The sequence below is a fragment of the Aspergillus versicolor genome, assembly GCF_001890125.1.
Source record: "Aspergillus versicolor CBS 583.65 unplaced genomic scaffold ASPVEscaffold_15, whole genome shotgun sequence".
NCBI classification, from domain to species: domain Eukaryota; kingdom Fungi; phylum Ascomycota; class Eurotiomycetes; order Eurotiales; family Aspergillaceae; genus Aspergillus; species Aspergillus versicolor.
Window position 1 is genome coordinate 737,563 of NW_024467538.1, and position 18,791 is coordinate 756,353.

The 18,791-nt window shown below is 49.3% G+C and overlaps 8 protein-coding genes across 8 annotated transcripts; 5 read left to right on the plus strand and 3 right to left on the minus strand.

The window, feature by feature from the left end:
• Window positions 1-175: 175 nt before the first annotated feature.
• ASPVEDRAFT_89651 (sulfatase family protein) lies at window positions 176-2,046 on the plus strand (the record flags this gene model as incomplete). Its single annotated transcript, XM_040818663.1, has 5 exons — window positions 176-455; window positions 504-976; window positions 1,027-1,513; window positions 1,577-1,698; window positions 1,753-2,046. The coding sequence occupies 5 exons, from the start codon at window positions 176-178 to the stop codon at window positions 2,044-2,046; spliced, it is 1,656 nt and encodes a 551-aa protein (XP_040674193.1).
• Window positions 2,047-2,547: 501 nt separating this feature from the next.
• Window positions 2,548-3,951, plus strand: ASPVEDRAFT_34583 (uncharacterized protein; the record flags this gene model as incomplete). Its single annotated transcript, XM_040810868.1, has 1 exon — window positions 2,548-3,951. One exon carries the CDS (start codon window positions 2,548-2,550, stop codon window positions 3,949-3,951), a length of 1,404 nt encoding a protein of 467 aa, XP_040674194.1.
• A 1,177-nt stretch (window positions 3,952-5,128) lies between these two features.
• On the plus strand, window positions 5,129-6,416 carry ASPVEDRAFT_57525 (cytochrome and DOMON domain-containing protein; the record flags this gene model as incomplete). The annotated part of the gene is made up of 2 exons (XM_040815347.1): window positions 5,129-5,174; window positions 5,254-6,416. 2 exons carry the CDS (start codon window positions 5,129-5,131, stop codon window positions 6,414-6,416), a joined length of 1,209 nt encoding a protein of 402 aa, XP_040674195.1.
• A 2,978-nt stretch (window positions 6,417-9,394) lies between these two features.
• On the plus strand, window positions 9,395-11,076 carry ASPVEDRAFT_34586 (uncharacterized protein; the record flags this gene model as incomplete). Its single annotated transcript, XM_040810869.1, has 3 exons — window positions 9,395-9,521; window positions 9,579-10,650; window positions 10,713-11,076. 3 exons carry the CDS (start codon window positions 9,395-9,397, stop codon window positions 11,074-11,076), a joined length of 1,563 nt encoding a protein of 520 aa, XP_040674196.1.
• Window positions 11,077-11,468: 392 nt separating this feature from the next.
• Window positions 11,469-11,894, plus strand: ASPVEDRAFT_34587 (uncharacterized protein; the record flags this gene model as incomplete). Its single annotated transcript, XM_040810870.1, has 1 exon — window positions 11,469-11,894. The coding sequence occupies one exon, from the start codon at window positions 11,469-11,471 to the stop codon at window positions 11,892-11,894; it is 426 nt and encodes a 141-aa protein (XP_040674197.1).
• Window positions 11,895-12,002: 108 nt separating this feature from the next.
• ASPVEDRAFT_57528 (DUF1996 domain-containing protein) lies at window positions 12,003-13,449 on the minus strand (the record flags this gene model as incomplete). The annotated part of the gene is made up of 5 exons (XM_040815348.1): window positions 12,003-12,392; window positions 12,446-12,626; window positions 12,684-12,805; window positions 12,883-13,157; window positions 13,428-13,449. The coding sequence occupies 5 exons, from the start codon at window positions 13,447-13,449 to the stop codon at window positions 12,003-12,005; spliced, it is 990 nt and encodes a 329-aa protein (XP_040674198.1).
• Window positions 13,450-13,486: 37 nt separating this feature from the next.
• On the minus strand, window positions 13,487-15,208 carry ASPVEDRAFT_47596 (uncharacterized protein). Its single transcript, XM_040813818.1, has 3 exons — window positions 14,640-15,208; window positions 13,910-14,547; window positions 13,487-13,851 (listed from the first exon to the last, which is right to left on the minus strand). The coding sequence occupies exons 1-3, from the start codon at window positions 15,091-15,093 to the stop codon at window positions 13,771-13,773; spliced, it is 1,173 nt and encodes a 390-aa protein (XP_040674199.1). The 5' UTR covers window positions 15,094-15,208; the 3' UTR covers window positions 13,487-13,770.
• Window positions 15,209-15,347: 139 nt separating this feature from the next.
• ASPVEDRAFT_34589 (repressor protein) lies at window positions 15,348-17,820 on the minus strand (the record flags this gene model as incomplete). Its single annotated transcript, XM_040810871.1, has 2 exons — window positions 15,348-15,599; window positions 15,655-17,820. 2 exons carry the CDS (start codon window positions 17,818-17,820, stop codon window positions 15,348-15,350), a joined length of 2,418 nt encoding a protein of 805 aa, XP_040674200.1.
• Between the last annotated feature and the right edge of the window lie 971 nt (window positions 17,821-18,791).

Here is an 18,791-nt window from a genome sequence, read left to right on the forward strand (position 1 = left end):
ATACTTCGGTGGAGCCGATTTGATAGATCGCGTCATCGGCCCTAGTGAGTTGCAAGCCGCCGATCACCCAGGGCCGGTTAAGAATTCTGGCGTTTTGCGCGTACAATGCATAAAGCTGCTATCTCGCTCAATTACATGCAGCAGAACCCAAAGCTGCTTCCTTAGCAAGGGCATCATGAAGCTGAGCAGTCTTGTTGCTTTTGCTGGGCTCTCGGCCCTTTCCGAGGCCAGCCCTAGGGCCCGGCCCAACTTTCTCTTCGTCTTCACAGATGACCAAGACTTGACTATGAATTCCGTCGAGCATATGTCCCATGTTAGCAGTCGCATTCGAGACCAAGGGATTGATTTCACAAACCACTTTGTTACGACCGCGCTTTGCTGTCCGTCGCGCGTCAGTCTCTGGACGGGGAGACAAGCCCATAACACAAACGTGACTGACGTCAGTCCACCGTACGGTATGTGAATCAGGTTTGAATTTCGGAATCCGAAGCTGACTGTTGCAGGTGGGTATCCCAAATTCATTTCCCAAGGCTTCAACGAGGACTGGTTCCCCGTGTGGCTGCAAAATGCCGGATACAACACCTATTATGTCGGCAAGCTATTCAACGCCCACAGCGTTCAGACCTACAACGATCCGTTCGTCAAGGGATTCAACGGCTCGGACTTCCTCCTTGACCCATTCACATACTCCTACTGGAAATCTAGTTACCAGCGAAATCACGAGCCCCCAAAGAGCTACGCCGGTCGGTATACAACAGACGTCACGGAGGAGAAGGCTCTAGGCTTTCTGGACGATGCATTGGAAGACAAGACCCGACCCTGGTTCTTAACCGTTGCGCCCATCGCGCCGCATTTCGAGCAAGACCCCAATCGCACCGAGGGGACACCGCCGCAAGCACCGATCCCAGCGCCTCGTCATGCGCATCTCTTCCCTGGTGCTCGTGTGCCGCGCACGCCGTCCTTTAATCCACTTAACGTAAGCTCCTTGACCAGCCAAAGAAACATCCGAGATCTAACAAAATGCAGCAAACCGGCCCCAGCTGGATAAAGGACCTAAAACACCAAAATCAATCCGTTGTCGACTATGAAGACTTCTTCTACCGCCAACGTCTCCGCGCCCTGCAAGGTGTCGACGAAATGGTCGACAAGCTTCTAAACCGCTTAGAGCGCAGCGGGCAGCTCAATAACACCTATGTTATTTACAGCTCCGACAACGGGTTTCATATCGGACAGCATCGGCTCCCGCCTGGGAAGTCGACTTCCTATGATGAGGATATCCGCGTGCCCTTTTTCGTACGCGGACCGGGGATCAAGCCAGGCCAGACGGATTCCCAGGTCACAACGCACATCGATTTTGCTCCGACGATATTTGAACTTCTCGGGCTGCCATTACGGAAGGATTTCGATGGAACACCGATGCGGATTGCGAAAGATAGTGCTGGTGTTGCACATGAGCACGTCACGGTGGAGTACTGGGGTGCTGCGGTACTTGAAGGGGAGTACGCGAATCTCTGTATGTTTATGAAATCTATATTCCCTCTTCATCTGAGCCATTGTCGACTAACAAACAACGCAGCCCCCGAGAGCACATACCGCATGCCAAACAACACGTACAAATCCGCCCGCATTGTCAGCGAAAAGTATAACCTTTTTTATGCTGTATGGTGCACCGGTGATCATGAATTATACAATCTAAATGTATTTCCCCCTTCATACTACCGTCTCAAGAAAGAAACTCACAGTAGACCCCAGGCCGACCCTCACCAAATTCATAATATCTACAGTTCCACGCCCCAGTCCTTCAAAAACCGGCTTGATGCCCTTCTTCTCGTCCTGAAATCTTGCGCCGGAAGCACATGTATCAAGCCGTGGGACGAACTGCATCCCGACGGCTCAGTGCAAAGTCTAGTTGGCGCGTTAGATCCACAATACGATGAATTTTACGCCGGGTTGCCGAGGGTTGCCTACTCGGTTTGTGAGGATGGTTATCTTATTGCTGCGGAAGGGCCCCAGTGGAGTGGTGTAAGTTTAAATAAAAGGCTCTAAGGATGGCTGTTATGTACTTATAGAGAGACTTATGCCTATACTATGAAAGAAACGGGAATATCCAAATAGTCACGCATCCTACGCAATTACATCACGTAGGTTGAGGTATATATGATATGATCATGGTTTAATTCCTAACGCTCACATGTTGTTGGTTCCTTATAATTAAGCCTAGTTTAATTTGTGTGAATATTCAGACCCGGGCTGGTGCATCTACTTCATGTACTCAGGTCTCATGAGACAATCGAAAATCATACTTTTCAATCTTCCGACTTGTTTGTACTATCCGAAGAGTCATTTATTGGCATATTGACAGTCAAGAATAGGTGAATGTGACGATAGAACAAAGTACTCTTCACAAAGTCTGCCCCTGTTTTCTCTTTTCCCTCCTTCACTTTCGCTTCGTCCTGTTCACCCTCTTTTCCTTCAAGCTCCCTTCTCGCTCTCTTACTTTCCCATATCCTGCACCTTTATCTCCATCGCCAGCCTCGCATTCCCACCATGGCCAAGCTGTTGGATCTTCCAACCGAGCTCCTCCTCCTCGTCCTCTCCCATTTCAACCGCTTCATGTACAAGGACGAGCTCCAAGCTCTCTGTCTATCCTCCAAGCGTCTCTGCTCAATTGCTCAACCATTCCTCTATCGCGATTTCGTTCGTGAAGTTGACTGCCAGTGCTGCCATAAAACCGGTACGCCACCAGGACGCATCGTACCCCTGATCCTCTTCACCCGAACCTTGATCTCTCTCCCAGACCTCGCCTGTGTACGGAGTGCGACCTTTGATAACTCAGAAGACGTATTCGATGATGAGGATGTCCGCGAGGTGGGCTTTGATGCCGATACGTTCAAAGCGCTTGCCACCGGGTTTCAGCGGCTTTCTGGTATCTGCAGAGCTCGTTTATTCATGGAAGCAGCAGCTATGGGGTCTAACCCGTATATTATTGTTTTGGCTTCTAGTATGCCGAATCTAGAGCGCTTGAAATTAACTATTGGAGAAGAGGGACTATATGGCCTTGAGCCACTATTTACCCAATGGCACTCGACTAACCCCGCCCAGCCATACCTCAGAAACCTGAAGTCCATTGTGATAAGAGACTTGACATTTACCGAGTCTGGATCCATGATCAACCTCGACTATATCCTGGAACTACCTCATCTAGAGGAGTTCACATTAATAAATCTTAATGGAGACGCCGAGAGCTGTCCTCTGTTCGAAATACAGCCGGAAACCCTAAACATATCCTCTTTGTCACTCCTAGAGGCCTCTCTCGATACTGAAAGTCTCACAGCAATAGTGGAGGGGTGCAGATGTCTCAAGCACTTCAGCTACTATGGGTGCAACTACGACGGCAACAATCTTGAAGAATCAAGCCAATTTGACCCTTCCGAGCTTGTAACTATACTTTCCTCGCAAAAGAATAATATTATCACACTCAGATGCAATCTTGATTGGGAATACATCCACCCCACCCGTTGGAGCAGGTGCTCGAAATACGGCTCTTTTGCGTCTTTCAAAAACCTCATCCATCTCGAAGTCGATCAGTACCCCTACACTCCGAGACAAGAGCTTCCAAAGTCGCTCCACTGCCTTACAATCAGAAATATTAGTTTCCCCATACTCGACACGGTCGGATCGCTGAGTATACGTACTGTGGATGCTCCCATGTACAGACTTACCAATGAACTCCCGAACCTCAAATTTGTTACTCTGCAACCCCGAGATGTCATCCCAAATGGAATGCTAGGAATACACAGCCGGTACGACCATACAAAGGTGTATGACAACCCTAATGTTTTGTCGAAATTCACTGTCGCGTGTGAGAGACTCTGGGATATTGTGAAGGAATGTTCATTTGTTGTTCAAATTGACCACCAAGTGTGGATGGAATTCTGGTTGAACTACTAACCCTCCAATATTATTATGTGATGCCAGACTCTATTCTGCGTGGAAAGATACTGTGGCCTTCATATTCGAGTATAAAGGCCCCAAGGGAGGGTGACAAGCCAAACTTCAAAAAAAAAAAAAAAGGCCTTCAAGATACTTCATTTTCAATTCCAGATGCCAAATACCAAATGCCCAAATGTTTGTGTTTCAGAGTGTAACCGAATAAAAATGACAGATACGTCGCAGCCTTCAACCGAAAACGGGGAATTAGGGGGGTACCAAAGAACTCATCACTTTCCTCTCGATATTCCCAGTATTATAGCCAATTATTGATGCAAGGACTTTGGATAGTAAACCCCGCTAGAATATGTCCGAATGACACGGGCGAAGATTGCCTGCAAAGCGTCCCGTCACAGACTCCGGAAAATGAACCCAAAAGAGGATGGCTTCATAACTCACCTATAAATGCTACTCGATCAGAGACTTCTAATGTACTTGTTCAGACACCAAAGGCTCGCCGGGCCGTGATCAACATGCAAGAGAACCGATTTGCGCCAATTGAGTGCGAGGATTAATAATTCTTATCACCGCAAATATATAGTACTAAGCATGGTTCAGGCCAGGACATGAATCAGTTGACTATTTGTTAGTGTAGTGAACCCAGGCTACATTGAAACATTCATCCTTGGTGTTACTCCTCGAAGAACGTTTCCCGGTGGATGTACTCCGTCTTGTAGGCAGGGGTGAATCGCGGACAAACTATCTGGCGCGATGAAACCGATGGGTTACCACTTACGAGTCCTGCATTGGCGATGGCTGCGCAATGAGAAAAGCCAAGGAAGACCGAGTCCAAGTCCAGAGTTCCGGCACAGTCAGAGTTGGCCACGATGTCATTAAATTCACCTCAGCAGACAACCACTCTGCAGCATTCGCCAATAAGGTTCGCGGTTTTTTCTTGATTATTCTCGGCGCTGACGGAAACTCCGAGCTCTAAAAGTCAACCGGGACAATTATTCAAAAAGCCCTAGCCGGAAAAGCTTCCATGACCCTCAAGGTGCAGATCCTATCATGGCTGTGTCATTTTTTTTACCGTTATGGTTGCTCAAATACTGGACTTAATCCTGGATTATTGGGTATTTAAAGGAGGCCTTCCCCGGAGCTTCCAGTTTTCAGCCAACTCCAATATATCAAATTCGCAATGAAGTGCCCAAACCTTCCAATGAAAGCTGCCGTACTGGGGCTATGTAAGCCTTCTTAATCATTCTGCCCTTGTACTTTTGTTTCTCATGGTATATCTTCGATGACAATGTGCTGACTCAATAGGTTCCCTTGGAGTGGCGCAAATCGACACATTCTCGCCGGAAAGTAACAGTGAGATATTATACAGTGTCACTGCCCCAGATAGCACTGTGTCCTCAGGTTCAGGGCCGATTTTCTTCCAGATTCGCGCCCCGAATACTCTGGAATGGGTAGGGCTCGGCCAAGGAACGCGCATGGCTGGCGCGGATATCTTCGTCCTATATTCAGCGCCATCGGAGAATGTGACTATATCGCCCCGTTCGGGAACAGGACATGTCGAACCACGTCACAATCCCGAAGCCCAACTTTCCCTGCTGGAGGGCAGCGGCATCCAGGACGGGTTGATGACGGCGAACGTCCGCTGCGACTCGTGCAGCTATTCGGCCAGTTCATCGTGGATCTTCGCCTACAAGCAAGGTGCGGCGCTTGAATCGAGCAGCCTAGAAGCGGAGATAGGTATCCACGATGACTTTGGTGGGACAAGTGTGGCTTTGTCAAGCGCTATTTCAACATCAGACAATCCATTCCTCGACTATGAGCCGAACTCTCCCTCAAACCGGCCTAGTGAGGTCGGGCGAGGCGCAGGAAACAGCGCAAACATGCTGATCGCTCACGGTTTTATCATGAGCCTTGCATTTGTCATTTTCTTCCCCTCTTTCGGTCTGCTTATTGCACTTCCCATTCGCGGTATCGTCGTCAAGGCACATGCGCCACTTCAGATTTTTGCCCTTTGTTTGACCATTGCAGGGATGGGGCTTGGAATCAAAATGGGAAGAGACAACAATGTCATGGATGACTCTCACCCGATCCTCGGGCTGTTTGTCGTTGGACTTCTCATTTTGTTCCAGCCAGCCATGGGCCTGCTCCAGCACCTGCACTTTCGACGCACAGGGGGGAGGAGTGTCTTTTCTCACGTCCATAAATGGTTAGGTCGATTGGCGATCATCCTTGGTGTTGTCACTGGTGGTCTTGGTTTCCGCTTGGCGGGTATTGACAAGAATCCCAATACGCCAAAGAGCGCCGTTATTGCTTACTCGGTGATTGCTGGTGTTATGGGTTTGGTTTATGCGACGGTCCAGGCGCTCAGGACTGCGAGAGACAGCAGAAGGGAAACTATCCGCAACAGCGATTCAAATGGGCGGAAAGAATCTGAGAGGTCGTCAGGATCTGGTAACAGCCGGAATTAAACGTGAAACGCAAGGCGTGTTAATCATGGCTGGGTATCCGGAGAACCCATTCTTGTTAGAGAGCTAGGAAATCACCTCCACGCAGGGGAGAACGACTTGACGAGAAATGATATGTGATTCGACTTTTGAATTATTCGTTGAGACTTCAAATGGTAATCATCTCCGGAGTAATACAAATTGTGAGATTGGCCATAGACAGAATAATGCTGTCTGTCGATTATCAAGCACTGAATAATGTGGCTGTGTTGGCAGATCAGCCACTTATATTTTTTTTATTTTAATTTTTATTTTCACTTTCTTTTCAGCAAGAATCCTCCGTTTTTTTGATCGACGCGAAGAATCAGCACACGCCAGCGCTAGACGTGGATTTGACGAGATGAGATACCAATTCTGACGGACAAGCGGACCTAGGGAGACAGAGGTTTACCCAAGACAAGAGATGATAACGTTCTGGGACGGCAACTTGAGGGTGGTCTGGTATAGTCGGTATTGATAATCCTGAAAACAAAAGAAGAGTTTGAGCGTTTCACGGTGATCGCAAAATTGGGGATTTGATGCAGAACGATGTCGTGATGTGGTTTGTTCGAGCAAGAGCTGCGTCATGCTCTGAGCCTGCGGCATCCATTTTTGTTTTGAGCTTCCAAGCTCAATCATACGTATACGGTGGAGCGCCTGAATGCAGATTCCCCCACATTTCCTCCACTCCCTCTCAAACCCCCGCACACTTACTCGTCGCCTTGAAAGTTGACGGGAAACGCATGGCTCTTCCGAATCAAAGCACGAGCAAAGACGTCTGCCTGCCGCCTAGCAGACTGAATGATCATGCCGTCAGGCCTTACTCTTTTTGGGTAGTTAGCGGTACGTATTGACACTATCAATACCAAATTTGTGGTAGGCAAGGAAGGACAGGAAGAATGGGTAGACAGGCAAAGGGTTGGTCTGTGATCTTGGAGCTATGGTGGGTATAAAGTCAGTCTTCTCTCCAGTAGGGGGGGTGAAACTGAAACGACGAAGAACGTCCGAGTCTTCTGGGCACCAACGGGATAATTGTGTTGTCCGCCGTACAACTGATGAAGAGACTTGTCAGAAGCTCTTTATTCAGCCTCTACTGGTAACTAACTAGTTGTCTCTGGTGCTTGTGCGTCCGCTCTAATGCCTACGGCATTTTCCTGCTCTGATGATTGCCGGCGGCGCGGCAGCCGCAGATGTGCCAAGTAGGGGCGTTAATTGCTTCGCAAAACAAAAGACAAACGGAAGCAGAATACTACTCATCTAGCTGACACACGCGAAGAGACTTCCAATATGGCGGTTGTGGTCAAAAGTAGGGAGCAGTTGCTGGCAGGTTTCTTCAGCCCATGGTGAAGCAAGATGTTCAAGAGCATGCCAGATCATTGAGCCACTCCTCAAAGGTGGGCTTATGTCGGGAAAAACATCACAAACTCATACCTCCCGAGGTCACATCATCAGGATCGGAATCGACTAAATTATATGCATTTTCTTCGTCGGTAAGCATTAAATCCAGTGTCTCCTGTCCTGTACCTGTTGTTGGTTAACATACCAAATACCTTTCGTTGCAGTCACTTCTATGCGCGGGTCGATAAACAAAGCCATTACTCGCTCTTGACTTCTTCGCCGACATGTGCCTGGCAGGTACCATTATCTCTGGAGGCAAATGTATTGATTCATACATGGCTAATCCGGGATGAGTCTCTGGCCGAGTCTAGCTAGAAAGCCGTGGTAGTTCCATGTCTCAGACGCCGTATATGCGATAAATTCCTGGTCCAAGGTGCCTGTGGTGTTTAAAACTCTTGCAGAGACCGTTCAAGGCTTAGTTAGTAGGCGAAAGTTGCGCTGTGGTGAGACCACTAGTACAGTGGTTGATACCCCCTGGTTATTCGATAGCCTAAGAGCTATTAGTTCTCGGGATGTAATGATTCATTCTCCGTCCTCAATTCCTTCCAGAGGCGTATGATTTTACATCTCAGTCGTGGTCCGCATTATCACAGATCGCAAATGAGAGCCACATCCACCACTCTCGATAATCAAACGAAAAGTGAGCCGTGTCCCGAGCTCCGGCCTCATGGGCGAATAACGCAACGCCGACAATGCCCACGCCAGCTTGAATTCATTAGCCACACTGGGCCAAATCGTTAGGAATTTTGTGGGGTTTGCGTCGATTGGGAATACAAACTTCGCCGCTGGATCTCAGGAACACGCAGGAAAAGACTTTGCTTGTTTTCCGGGGTATTCCCATTTCATCCCCGCCGATGTTCTTGGGCGAAAGTCGGCTGGGGATCTTCCCCTCTTGGCTCGAGGTGCGCCTGTCCACCGCATGACTCGCGGGGCCTGGACTTCGACAGTCTCCAGTCTACCCTCTACGCTCTCGCCTACAATCTCAGATCAATTCCGCAGTGACAGCAGATCAGGCACTTTAAGGGCGAGCCGACTACTATTCCAAACATCATTCACCATGCGTGCAGAGTACACCGTACAGACATGATTAAAGCGCCAGGTCTCATCGCTCATGCCGATCGACCAACATCAACCAACCGGTTGCGCAGGAAATCTCTCCGGGCCCGCAGGTTTCAAGACTGGCTTCGTGCGTATTTTTGGGCTTTGGAGGAAAGAAAACGCGGCACCCCAAATCCCCACATTCCGACCCCAAGTCCCTAAATTGGAGGCTAGGTAGGGAGTCAGCGATCTACTCTTAACTAGCGATGATTCCCTCCCCATTCCCTCCCAGGTATGCGCCGGCAAATCTTCGGCGCAGGGCAAGGACGGCTGGCGTATAAATCCCGAGCCCGGCACTTTGATGCCCCATCAATCCGGGTGTCGACATCTTTATCAACAACGCCAACGACTGCGGTGCAAATTCGAAGTCGGCTGTCCGAGTGTGGAAGCTTGAGAAGAGGCAGGTATCACACAGGCAGCAAGTTGTCATCCTCCACGCATTTGGATCGACAAGATTATGCCCCAAAATGACTGCAGAGGCGCTCCAGAATCCCAGTCATGACCAGCTAGCAGCTGTTCTCCCGAGGACCACATGGTGGAAGAGCTCCCAGTTGCGAAGACTCAATTTTTGCATTCTATCCCTAATCTTCTTCTGTGAGTACCCTCTTCTTAGTTTGAGCTACATTAGCTATACAATTCTGACCACCACAGCCTCTTCCAATGGCTTCGATGGTTCCTTGGTCAATGGCCTTCAATCACTGGATAGTTGGATGAATTTCATGCAACAGCCCTCTAGCACCTGGCTCGGGTTTATTAACGCCATTTACTCGATCGGCGCACTTGTCTCAACAGCTCTTGCTGCATGGTGCAGTAACAGGTTTGGTCGAAAGCCCTGCGTTTGGATAGGCATTATTCTTATCCTGGCTGGTTCAATCCTGGGAGCAGCCGCTCCCAATGACACCGTCTTTATTGTGTCGCGCGTTCTTGTTGGCCTGAGTTCCGGCTGGGTCAGCAATGCACCCCCTCTCTTATTGAATGAGATTGCGTATCCCGCCCATCGAAGTATATCATCCAGTCTCTTTATGATTGGATACTACTTCGGGTCTGTTGTTTCCTCCTGGGTCACATTCGCAACTCGCACATATGACTCATCTTGGTCATGGCGGCTGCCCACTCTCCTTCAGATGCTTTGCCCTCTTATTGCTATTCCAGGCTTTCTGCTGACGCCAGAAAGCCCCCGCTGGCTAGTTGGCCAGGACCGCGTGGAAGATGCTCGGAAGGTTCTTGCTGACTTGCACGCAGGTGGTGACCTTACTGCACCGCTTATTGACCATGAACTTCATGAGATCCAAGGAGCAATCGCTGCGGAAAAGGAATCTGCTACATCATCGAGCTATTCAGATATGGTCAAGACGCCTGGGAACCGTCATCGCCTCTTAATCACGGTTTCTCTTGGTATCTACTCTCAATGGTCTGGTAACGGAGTGGTCTCCTACTATCTAGCCATGGTGCTCGACACTGTTGGCATAACGGCGACAAAGGACCAGCTACTTATATCGGGCTGCCTTCAAATCTGGAACCTACTTTTTGGCGCTGTTGGCGCATTATTAGTAGATCGCGCCGGCAGACGTCCTCTATTCTTGATCTCTGCGAGCGTCATGCTTGCCAGTTACATCACCATTACCGGTCTCTCTGGTTCATTTGCTTCGACAGGCTCTGCGCCTACAGGGACTGCTGTAATCCCATTTATTTTTATCTATTTTGCGGGTTATGATATAGCCTTGTAAGTTCAGGGCCTTTCCTTTTTGTTCTCGACTGTCAGGAACGATTAACTCATTACAATAGAACCCCATTGTTGGTTGCGTACCCCGTCGAAATTTGGCCGTACACTCTTCGATCCCGCGGTCTGAGTGTCGCATGGTTATCGGCTATCGGAGCATTGATCTTCAACACCTTCGTCAACCCCATTGCGCTGTCTGCCATCGGGTGGAAGTACTACTTCGTGTTCGTTGCTATCCTCATCTGTTATGCTCTCACTTCGTACTTTTTCTACCCTGAGACTAGGGGCTACAGTTTGGAGAACATGGCCCTTCTTTTCGAGGGTGATAGTGCGGCTATTGCCCGGACCAAGAGTGATTGGGAAAAGCCTGGATCGTCGGAAGAAGGTGCTGAGAAGGATGCCGAAACCGTTGAAGTAGAGCGTGTGTGAGTATTTTCTAGTTGCATAATGGCCTTGGACGAGATTCAATTTGCATAAGCTCAAGATACGGTAAGACACATTCCTTAGTAGTTCTGTTTTATGATATTTGTATACATTTTCTAAGGAAATTGTTAATGCCGTAGAAAAAAAAAAAAAAAAAAAGGTCTCTGGTCTTGACCGAACAAAAATGTCCAGATGCTGGTTGTTTACTTAGGTGTTGTTTTCTCGCAGTTGGTCCGAGCATGACGTCATGTTTTCGCTTCCTCTCCAAAAATAAATATCCGTTGACTCCCCAACCTTCAATTTAATAATGTCCATTACCCAAGGCCTTGCCTTGTCGTTCAAGCAAAAATGCACGCGCCGAACTTGTTTAAAAGAGAATCAATATAAATTAAACCAAAATGACCTACTATAATGCCCTCATCCGCACACACCACATTACCTCCCGCAAGAAGGTTGCCACCCTGAAACGCGCAGCAGATAGTCTAAATTGTTTCGCCATTCTCCGCTCAGGCGGCTGCCCCGGAATCATGTACGTTGAGGCGAAGGACAAAGATGCCGTTGAGTCGTGGGTTAGCGTCGTGAAAAATCTCAAATATAAAGATTTCCAACTTGCGAGCCGGCCAGCGTCCGCGACGGGGGGAGAAGAGGAAGGGAGTCGAGGACCGGCGGGGGTGAAATGGAAAAGAGACGAGAAGAAGAATGGGACACACCAGGAGTTAGGGGCTGGACTGGAGGAGGTAGATAGCGTGAAGGAGTTTGGGAATTTAATGGAGCAAAGAGGCGTTTGGCAGTGGTGGAGGAGGGGAATGGGCTATGTTCACTAAGTTGAATGTGACCAGCTGCTGGCGAACTCGGCACGCCTCTACGAATCGCTATCTTTCGGCTTTACAACACTATGTATATGAAGTGGTACCATCGAAGTTTGACGCAGGCTAAACGGCATGCTCTGGGTGACCAGGCAGCTTCTGTACGGTACTGTTCTGTCCTAGATTTTCCCATGGGGTGGGTTCGTCCGGTTCCAAGGAAGCTGGAGACAGGGGTGTCTTTTGGGTTTGCGTGATCGAACACCTGGGGTCACTCAACCATCCCTTCCCTGTGCATGTTTTAAAGGCTCTCTGCAGGGATACTTGGTCCATCCACCCATTTATGAAATCGCCATGCATGCCATATCCGGTTCGGTCGCCCGTTGCGTATACCCAATTCTGGTGGTTAGGAAACGGCTTTGTGTTAAATATGAATTCCATGAAAATCGAGAATATGGCTACAGGATGAGACTTGGGGCAGACACCTTTGTTATAGTCCCCAGTCTCAGGGTATGCCATCTGCAAAACAGTGAGCTGTCGCGGCACGATACCGGACATTTTACGAGACTTACATGGCTCTTGTGGTCGGCACTATCCAGATTTCTTCCATCCCAGCAAGAAGGAAAGAATACCTGTGACCTTAATTTTTCGCAGGATTGTCGGGGAAGGTGTTTAGTTTCATTCGAGGACCCATCTTCCATCAGACACATATGCGAGATGGCACGTTGGGCGAAATTAGCATCGTTGTATGCCCTGTACATCATCAGTCCAACACAAGCAGAATCAAACGAGAAGCTGGCGTCGTCCTACTGAATTCTCGGGTCCCCAGCCACGATACGCAATCCGGCTGGTGGTGCCAAAGGATACGATCCATCGTTGCATGCCTGCGCACCGGCAGCGTAATCGCACGCCCTATTCAGATAATAAATTGCCTTGTGGACATTAGTAACTGCAGCATTCCACTGATCAACCCTAGCTAACCAAAACAAACAGGGTTAGAGGCACATACACTGGACTCATATTCCATCATCTCAAACGACTTATCATTGGTCATATGATAAAGAGCTGGAACCCAGTAATTGCTTTTATCGATCAAGACCTCACACGTTGTTGCGCTCGCGTTTAGGGCCGTCTGCATACCCATCGTCCTTTGGAAGGCAGTTCCCCCTGTGACAATGTGTGTGTGTGATGATTCCTTCCCTGGGGACATAATGGGGTCAGAGAGTTGAATTGTTAGCGGGAGGCAGCTAAAGCTAAACTCGTCTGTGGTGGAAATAACGGTTGCTTCAGCAGGTTTGTTCGCCCCTATGGTTAAGATGGGCTGTGTGAGGAGGCAAATAGTTATCAAGAAGCCATTCTGAACGTGTCGGGCAGGCATTGTATCTGGTCCAGTGGTCAATTTCCGGGACGATGAGAAAAGAGTTGATCAGGAGTTAAGGACTTGCGGAGCGGCTGTGAGAGAGAAAAGGTGGCATTAAAGAGCCTCGTCCATTACAATGACACAACTGGTATGTGTACCATGCATGTACAATTACTATTTACGTCGTCACCCACATAGCTGGCCGCTGCTTGTCATTCTGGCCGCCTGGTCAACTCTTCGAAATCCCAATGTTGCGATTGATCCGAGCGGAATGTGTTGAATAATATGGGGGAATTCGAGAGTTGTATCAAGACTCTCTCACCAGAACTACTTGTAAAAGGACTGATACTTTTTTCTATAATGCAATTACTCCTAGTACATGTCCCCACCAATTGTTCCTAATTCCACAAACCAATGGCTTCTCAAAGCGGAAGCAATCACCTGTTTCAATTCCTATGCGCCATCGCATAAATCTATTTGTGCAGAATTATGATCTATTGATTTCGAAATACACTATGCATGCTATATAGAGCCGTACTATTTCCCGGGGTCCCCAGCTGGCGGAACATTCCCTGGAGACCAGTTAGGCGCAGGATAACTGAGAAGTTTGCAGACATCCTAGCCAACAATATTTAGCAAATGACCTTCTTAGAATGAGCTGAAACAGGTGCCTTACCCTCCGTCTTACCCGGAAATCGTCATAGAGCTTCATCCATACATCTCGATCACGACACCCGCTCTCATGCAGCGTTCCCGGATTATTCTTGCACTTTGGTAAAATATCAGGCAGCATCTGAGACGGCCACATCACCCAGGGCTTTGGCAACGGCCAGTCGGAAAAGTGTACGAATTTAGCCTCTGAAAGAACTCTATCCGGATCCCAGGCTTCGTCATCACTTCCCAGGAACGCAGTGTGATTCTGTAACCGGAACTCCCCTGAAACCAAACCATACTGCCTGTGTGGCAAAACCATGGCTGAATCACCGTAAAATTCATTCATCAGTTCCATGTCATATTTCATCCGCGGGCTATCGCTACCGGAGCTCTCGGGCTCGATGCCGAGCGCTGTATCCAAAAGGGCTTTGTATCGGCGATAAGAAGGCTCAATGACGAGGAGGAGGGAGGAAAGGGCCTTTTGTTCTGGGAGAAGCCAGTATGCTCGGGGCATCGCGACGGGTACATCTGGCAGGAAAAACAGCTCGTCCAGGTTCTTCAACAATAGAATATCGGAATCGAGGTGAATGACTCGATCATATTCAGTCTCACCGAAGGCGAGCAATTTCGAGATGCTTTTATTCCATGACTCGCCCGATCCTATGACAAGAACAAGTTTGATATTAGCAGCTGCATGACAGGTAGATGAAATATTCCACGTGGAGTAAATGTTCTCATTTGCTCATTCATACCTGCGCCTGGTTTGATCATGTCTAGCTGTATTGGTACCAACATCGCGTTGTACTTCGTCCTTGCTACCCGGAGCAATTGGTTGTCTCGGTCATGGTCAGTTTCAGTAAGTATATCCCAGTCCTCTGGGTAATAGAGCACTCGCTGCGCTCGACTCCCAAATCTTTCTAGAGCATCGAAGACAAGGAGTGCGTTACAGAGATATGGGCTAGAGGTCGCATATTGTGTATATGCGTACCTCGACCAATCGACTAAATCGTAATTGATGTGAGGCAGGGCTGGAGGAGGGGGCGGTTCCCGTCGGAGAAAGAGGATGAGAAGGATCAAGACGAAAATGAAAACCCAGGTACGGATACGCCTTAGTTGGTTTTTCAGTACGGCAAGGAGTGGTTCGTCAGGGATATCGAAGAAATCAGCCTCGGAGGCTCCAGACGCCTTCCGTGAATGAGACGCCATGAGTATTCTAGAGTTCCAGTCGACGATAAATCAGATGGGGTTGGCGTGCATCCCATTTTGGGATTGGATATCTGCGGAGGCGTGAAATGAACAGGCCAACACAAATACGTAATGCCCTTTAGTGGTTCTCGAAGGTTGCCGAGATGATTGCATTATACACGTGACCTTCGCAGTAAATGAATGAAGTTCAGTTCTAATTGTCAAAAGTTCCACATTACTCGTACATCATTAGTTAGTCTACACTATTTAGAAATCTACTCGTTAATGTCCAAGCGGGCTCGGATTGTCTTTTCGTCGAACGGCCCGTCTTCTCCATCGTAGTTGCGGAGCGCCTCCATAGTCATCAGTCGGCGCGGGGCCCTTCGTCCGGTCAATATCTCAAACTGCGCAATCGCTTGTTCGGCAACATTGTCAAGGCCATCGACCAAGACCCACTGGCGCCCAGTTTCGCTACGAAAGCGGCGCATTTGGCGCAAAAGCGGGGTATCTAAGGGTTTATAGGCGAACTATCATGGATTAGTTGAATCCGAAGGGCTGTATAAGGGGATGGTATATGTATACCTCGAGTACAACCCCGCCAGTGGGGCTTCCCAACCACTGTGCTGGCATCTCGAAATTGGCCGGAGGCTCGTCTCTGTCTGGGTCGGCTGGGACGCAGGACGCAACCATACACGGGAAGCAGGCATTCGAGGGCCACTCTTCCTGCAACGAGCGAAGAACATACACCACCTCCGTCGATCCCACCTGAGAAGCAGCCCATGAATTGAAGTGCCGAGCGACACTCTCCGCGCGAGATAAAGTCCTATTGTAAATAAAAATTTTCCGACAGCCAAGTCGAAGCAAAGCGTATATCGCAGCGCGAGCCATGCCACCAGCTCCAATAACTAAGCCAGTTGTCTTCATCGGGCTGATTGCATTACGTGGGGAGAGATTGCGGTTAATGCACGTCATTATACCAACCCAGTCTGTATTCTCGCCATACCATCCCAGCACCGGGCCAGCTAGGTGACGACGACTAGCTTGTTCTTGCAGGGGGAACATGGTTCCGTCTGACTGACCCCTCAGCGGCATTATCGTATTAATCGCCCCAATGGCTTCGGCGTGGCGGCTCTTCGCCGCAAGCTTCTGAAAGACCTGCACTCTCCATGGTTGAACAACGCTAGCACCTCCGAAATTCGGATCTCGACCGAGCTGGTCTAGCGCAGCTAGTGTGGGCTTCTCTGGAATACTGTATGTGTGATCCATGCCACAATGGCGGAATGCAGCGTTGTACATCACGGGTGACAGACTGTAAGCTACACTGCCACCAAGGATATAGAATTGTAGAGGATCCAGGACATAGCTTTGAAATAGAGCCTGAACAGCGTCGCGGGCCATAATTTGCGGGTCCCTACCATTTTGAACACGATGCGTGATTGCTGGATGCGAAACAGGTGTGAGGATCGAATTGAATACTTGCGACGTGCGCCCAAGGCTGCCGATGTTGAAGGCGATGATAGGCGGATGATCGCCAGGTAACGAACCAACTTTATTGGTAAATTTTGCAATGGCGGTGTTATCCTCGCGCCCTGTTGCCACACGAAGAATGCGAACTAGCTGGCACCCTAGCCCAGCAGCATCGAGGTACGCCGACAGGCAATCTTCATCATCCCATTTCACGCCAGAGGGCGGCTCAAAGATTCGCTGACCTATAATCTTTGTCATTCCCCTGTTGCGAATTGTCTCATTTATAACAGCATGGTCTTGGTCCAAGTCCATCACAAGGTACTCAACGGCAAGCCGCAGGCCGTGTTCCACAATTTGGGAGTACACGTTACGGGCCTGTATCGAGTATGGGTCACTGCTGGGGAATCCGAGCAAGCGGTTGTCGATTGATAGGATTACCGGAGTGTGGGTGTTTCTCCGAAGTATAGAAACCTGCTTACTCACTGTCATTGCCATTTCTGGGCTCCAGCGATCGATACAAAGCTCGATAGCGTCCCCTCCAGACTCGAGCTCTGACAGCCTGACTCTCTTTTCAATTAAATCAGAGGAGCGAACAAATATGGCGTACGTATAAGATCGTAGCTCCGGAGGAGTCTCCAGCAACACAAAGGGTGAGTCGTAGCTAGAGTGGCCGACATCGGTACCTGTTACGAAGCGAACAAAGCGTGTGAAATCTTCCTTTGCCTCCTTGAGTTTGAAGGAGTATCCCACCGAGCGCCGGTCCTGCATTTCCTCGTCGAACTGGACAGAAAAGCTCGAGTGATCTTCGGCATTATAATACTCAAAATTCGAGCAAGTCCGATGCAGCGGATCGCCTTCGGAGAGTAGTTTTGCAGCCTGATCCTCTAAACCCAACAGTCTCTGAATCTTATCCATATCGCGCGCTATATACACAACCGGATTCGTAGCGCAGTATCGTCGAAGGTGCTCTTGGATTGGCTGAGTAAGGCTTCCAAGGCCGCATTCGATAACACAGCGCGAACGATAGTTGTCCAGCATCATTTTAAGTACTTCAATATCACGGTGTTGAAACTCCTGGCTTCCGTGTTGTTTCAGATATTCATGCCGCGACAACCCAGTGACCTCTTTGAAATAATGATCCTCCGTGATGAAGCGACGCTTCAGCGCGGTAGCGGCAACGAAGCCTAACGATCGTTTCCCAGACCCGCGGATCCCAATTAGGACTAGAGACGCTTCTGGGTCGACCTTTCGGTACACATCTGAACTAGAACGATGAGGCATCTTGATGTTGATATCAGGAGAGCGACAGAACCTCTTCCTCGGGTGAGAGTGAGAAGGTTGAGAAGGCGAAAGGTCGGCCACGATGAACGAATTTGCTGGCGCCCGGGAGGTCGATGTGTATAGACGTTGATTCCGATGTTATATTCCAAAATTCATCTCTCATGTCTGAAGGAGGTCGCCAGAGTGATGATGAGCGTCGGTGCGCGGTGAAGAAGGGATTGGAAGGGGCCGGTTGTCATGCTGCGGACAAGTTCACGGAGAGGAGGGGAGGGACTATTGTATCGACGATCAAGATCGCAGCGAGTAGGCCCAACTAGCGAATAGACATGGCGGGCGAACGCCGAAGAAAAAACAACGCAGATGAGTGGGCATGTGGACTTGGGCTGCAGTTAGATGCTGGTACGTCCTCCGTAGTACGTAGTCTCCTCCGTATCCAATATTCCAAAATCCAGAGGGGCCAAACCCCATTGCCGCTGCGGCCGGTGGCGACCGCCCTGAAGCGGCAGAAGTCTTTGCCGCTGCAGTTTTCACCATCGAATCGAAGAACGAGGAGGTAGTCTCACCTCGTGTGCTGAACTTGTTTCAAGTCTCAGCTTCCCAAGACTACCGAGTCGGGATGCCGGGCTTCGGTATGCCTCTATTATTTTGTGCCCAAGTGCTGGCATCCTAGAATTACTACATACGACCCTAAGTAGGTAAATACGGCCATCTTGATCCTCCCCGCCGTGTCGTCGTCTAGGCGCAACTTGTCTCGACTGTCACAGCTGCCTCCTCTGTCTTCTGAGAGAATGGATTCTGCAGTCCCGGCGGATCCCAGTCCGAAGGCATAAAAGAAGTGCCGATTACCGGCGGTTTGGGGCCGAATAGCTCGTAAATTTAACTCTGGTCATTTTTCGGACTCGAGAGCAAACGATTTGCTCATCCGCATCGGAGGCATCCAGCAGTGTGTTCCCCGGGACCATTCCGATGAT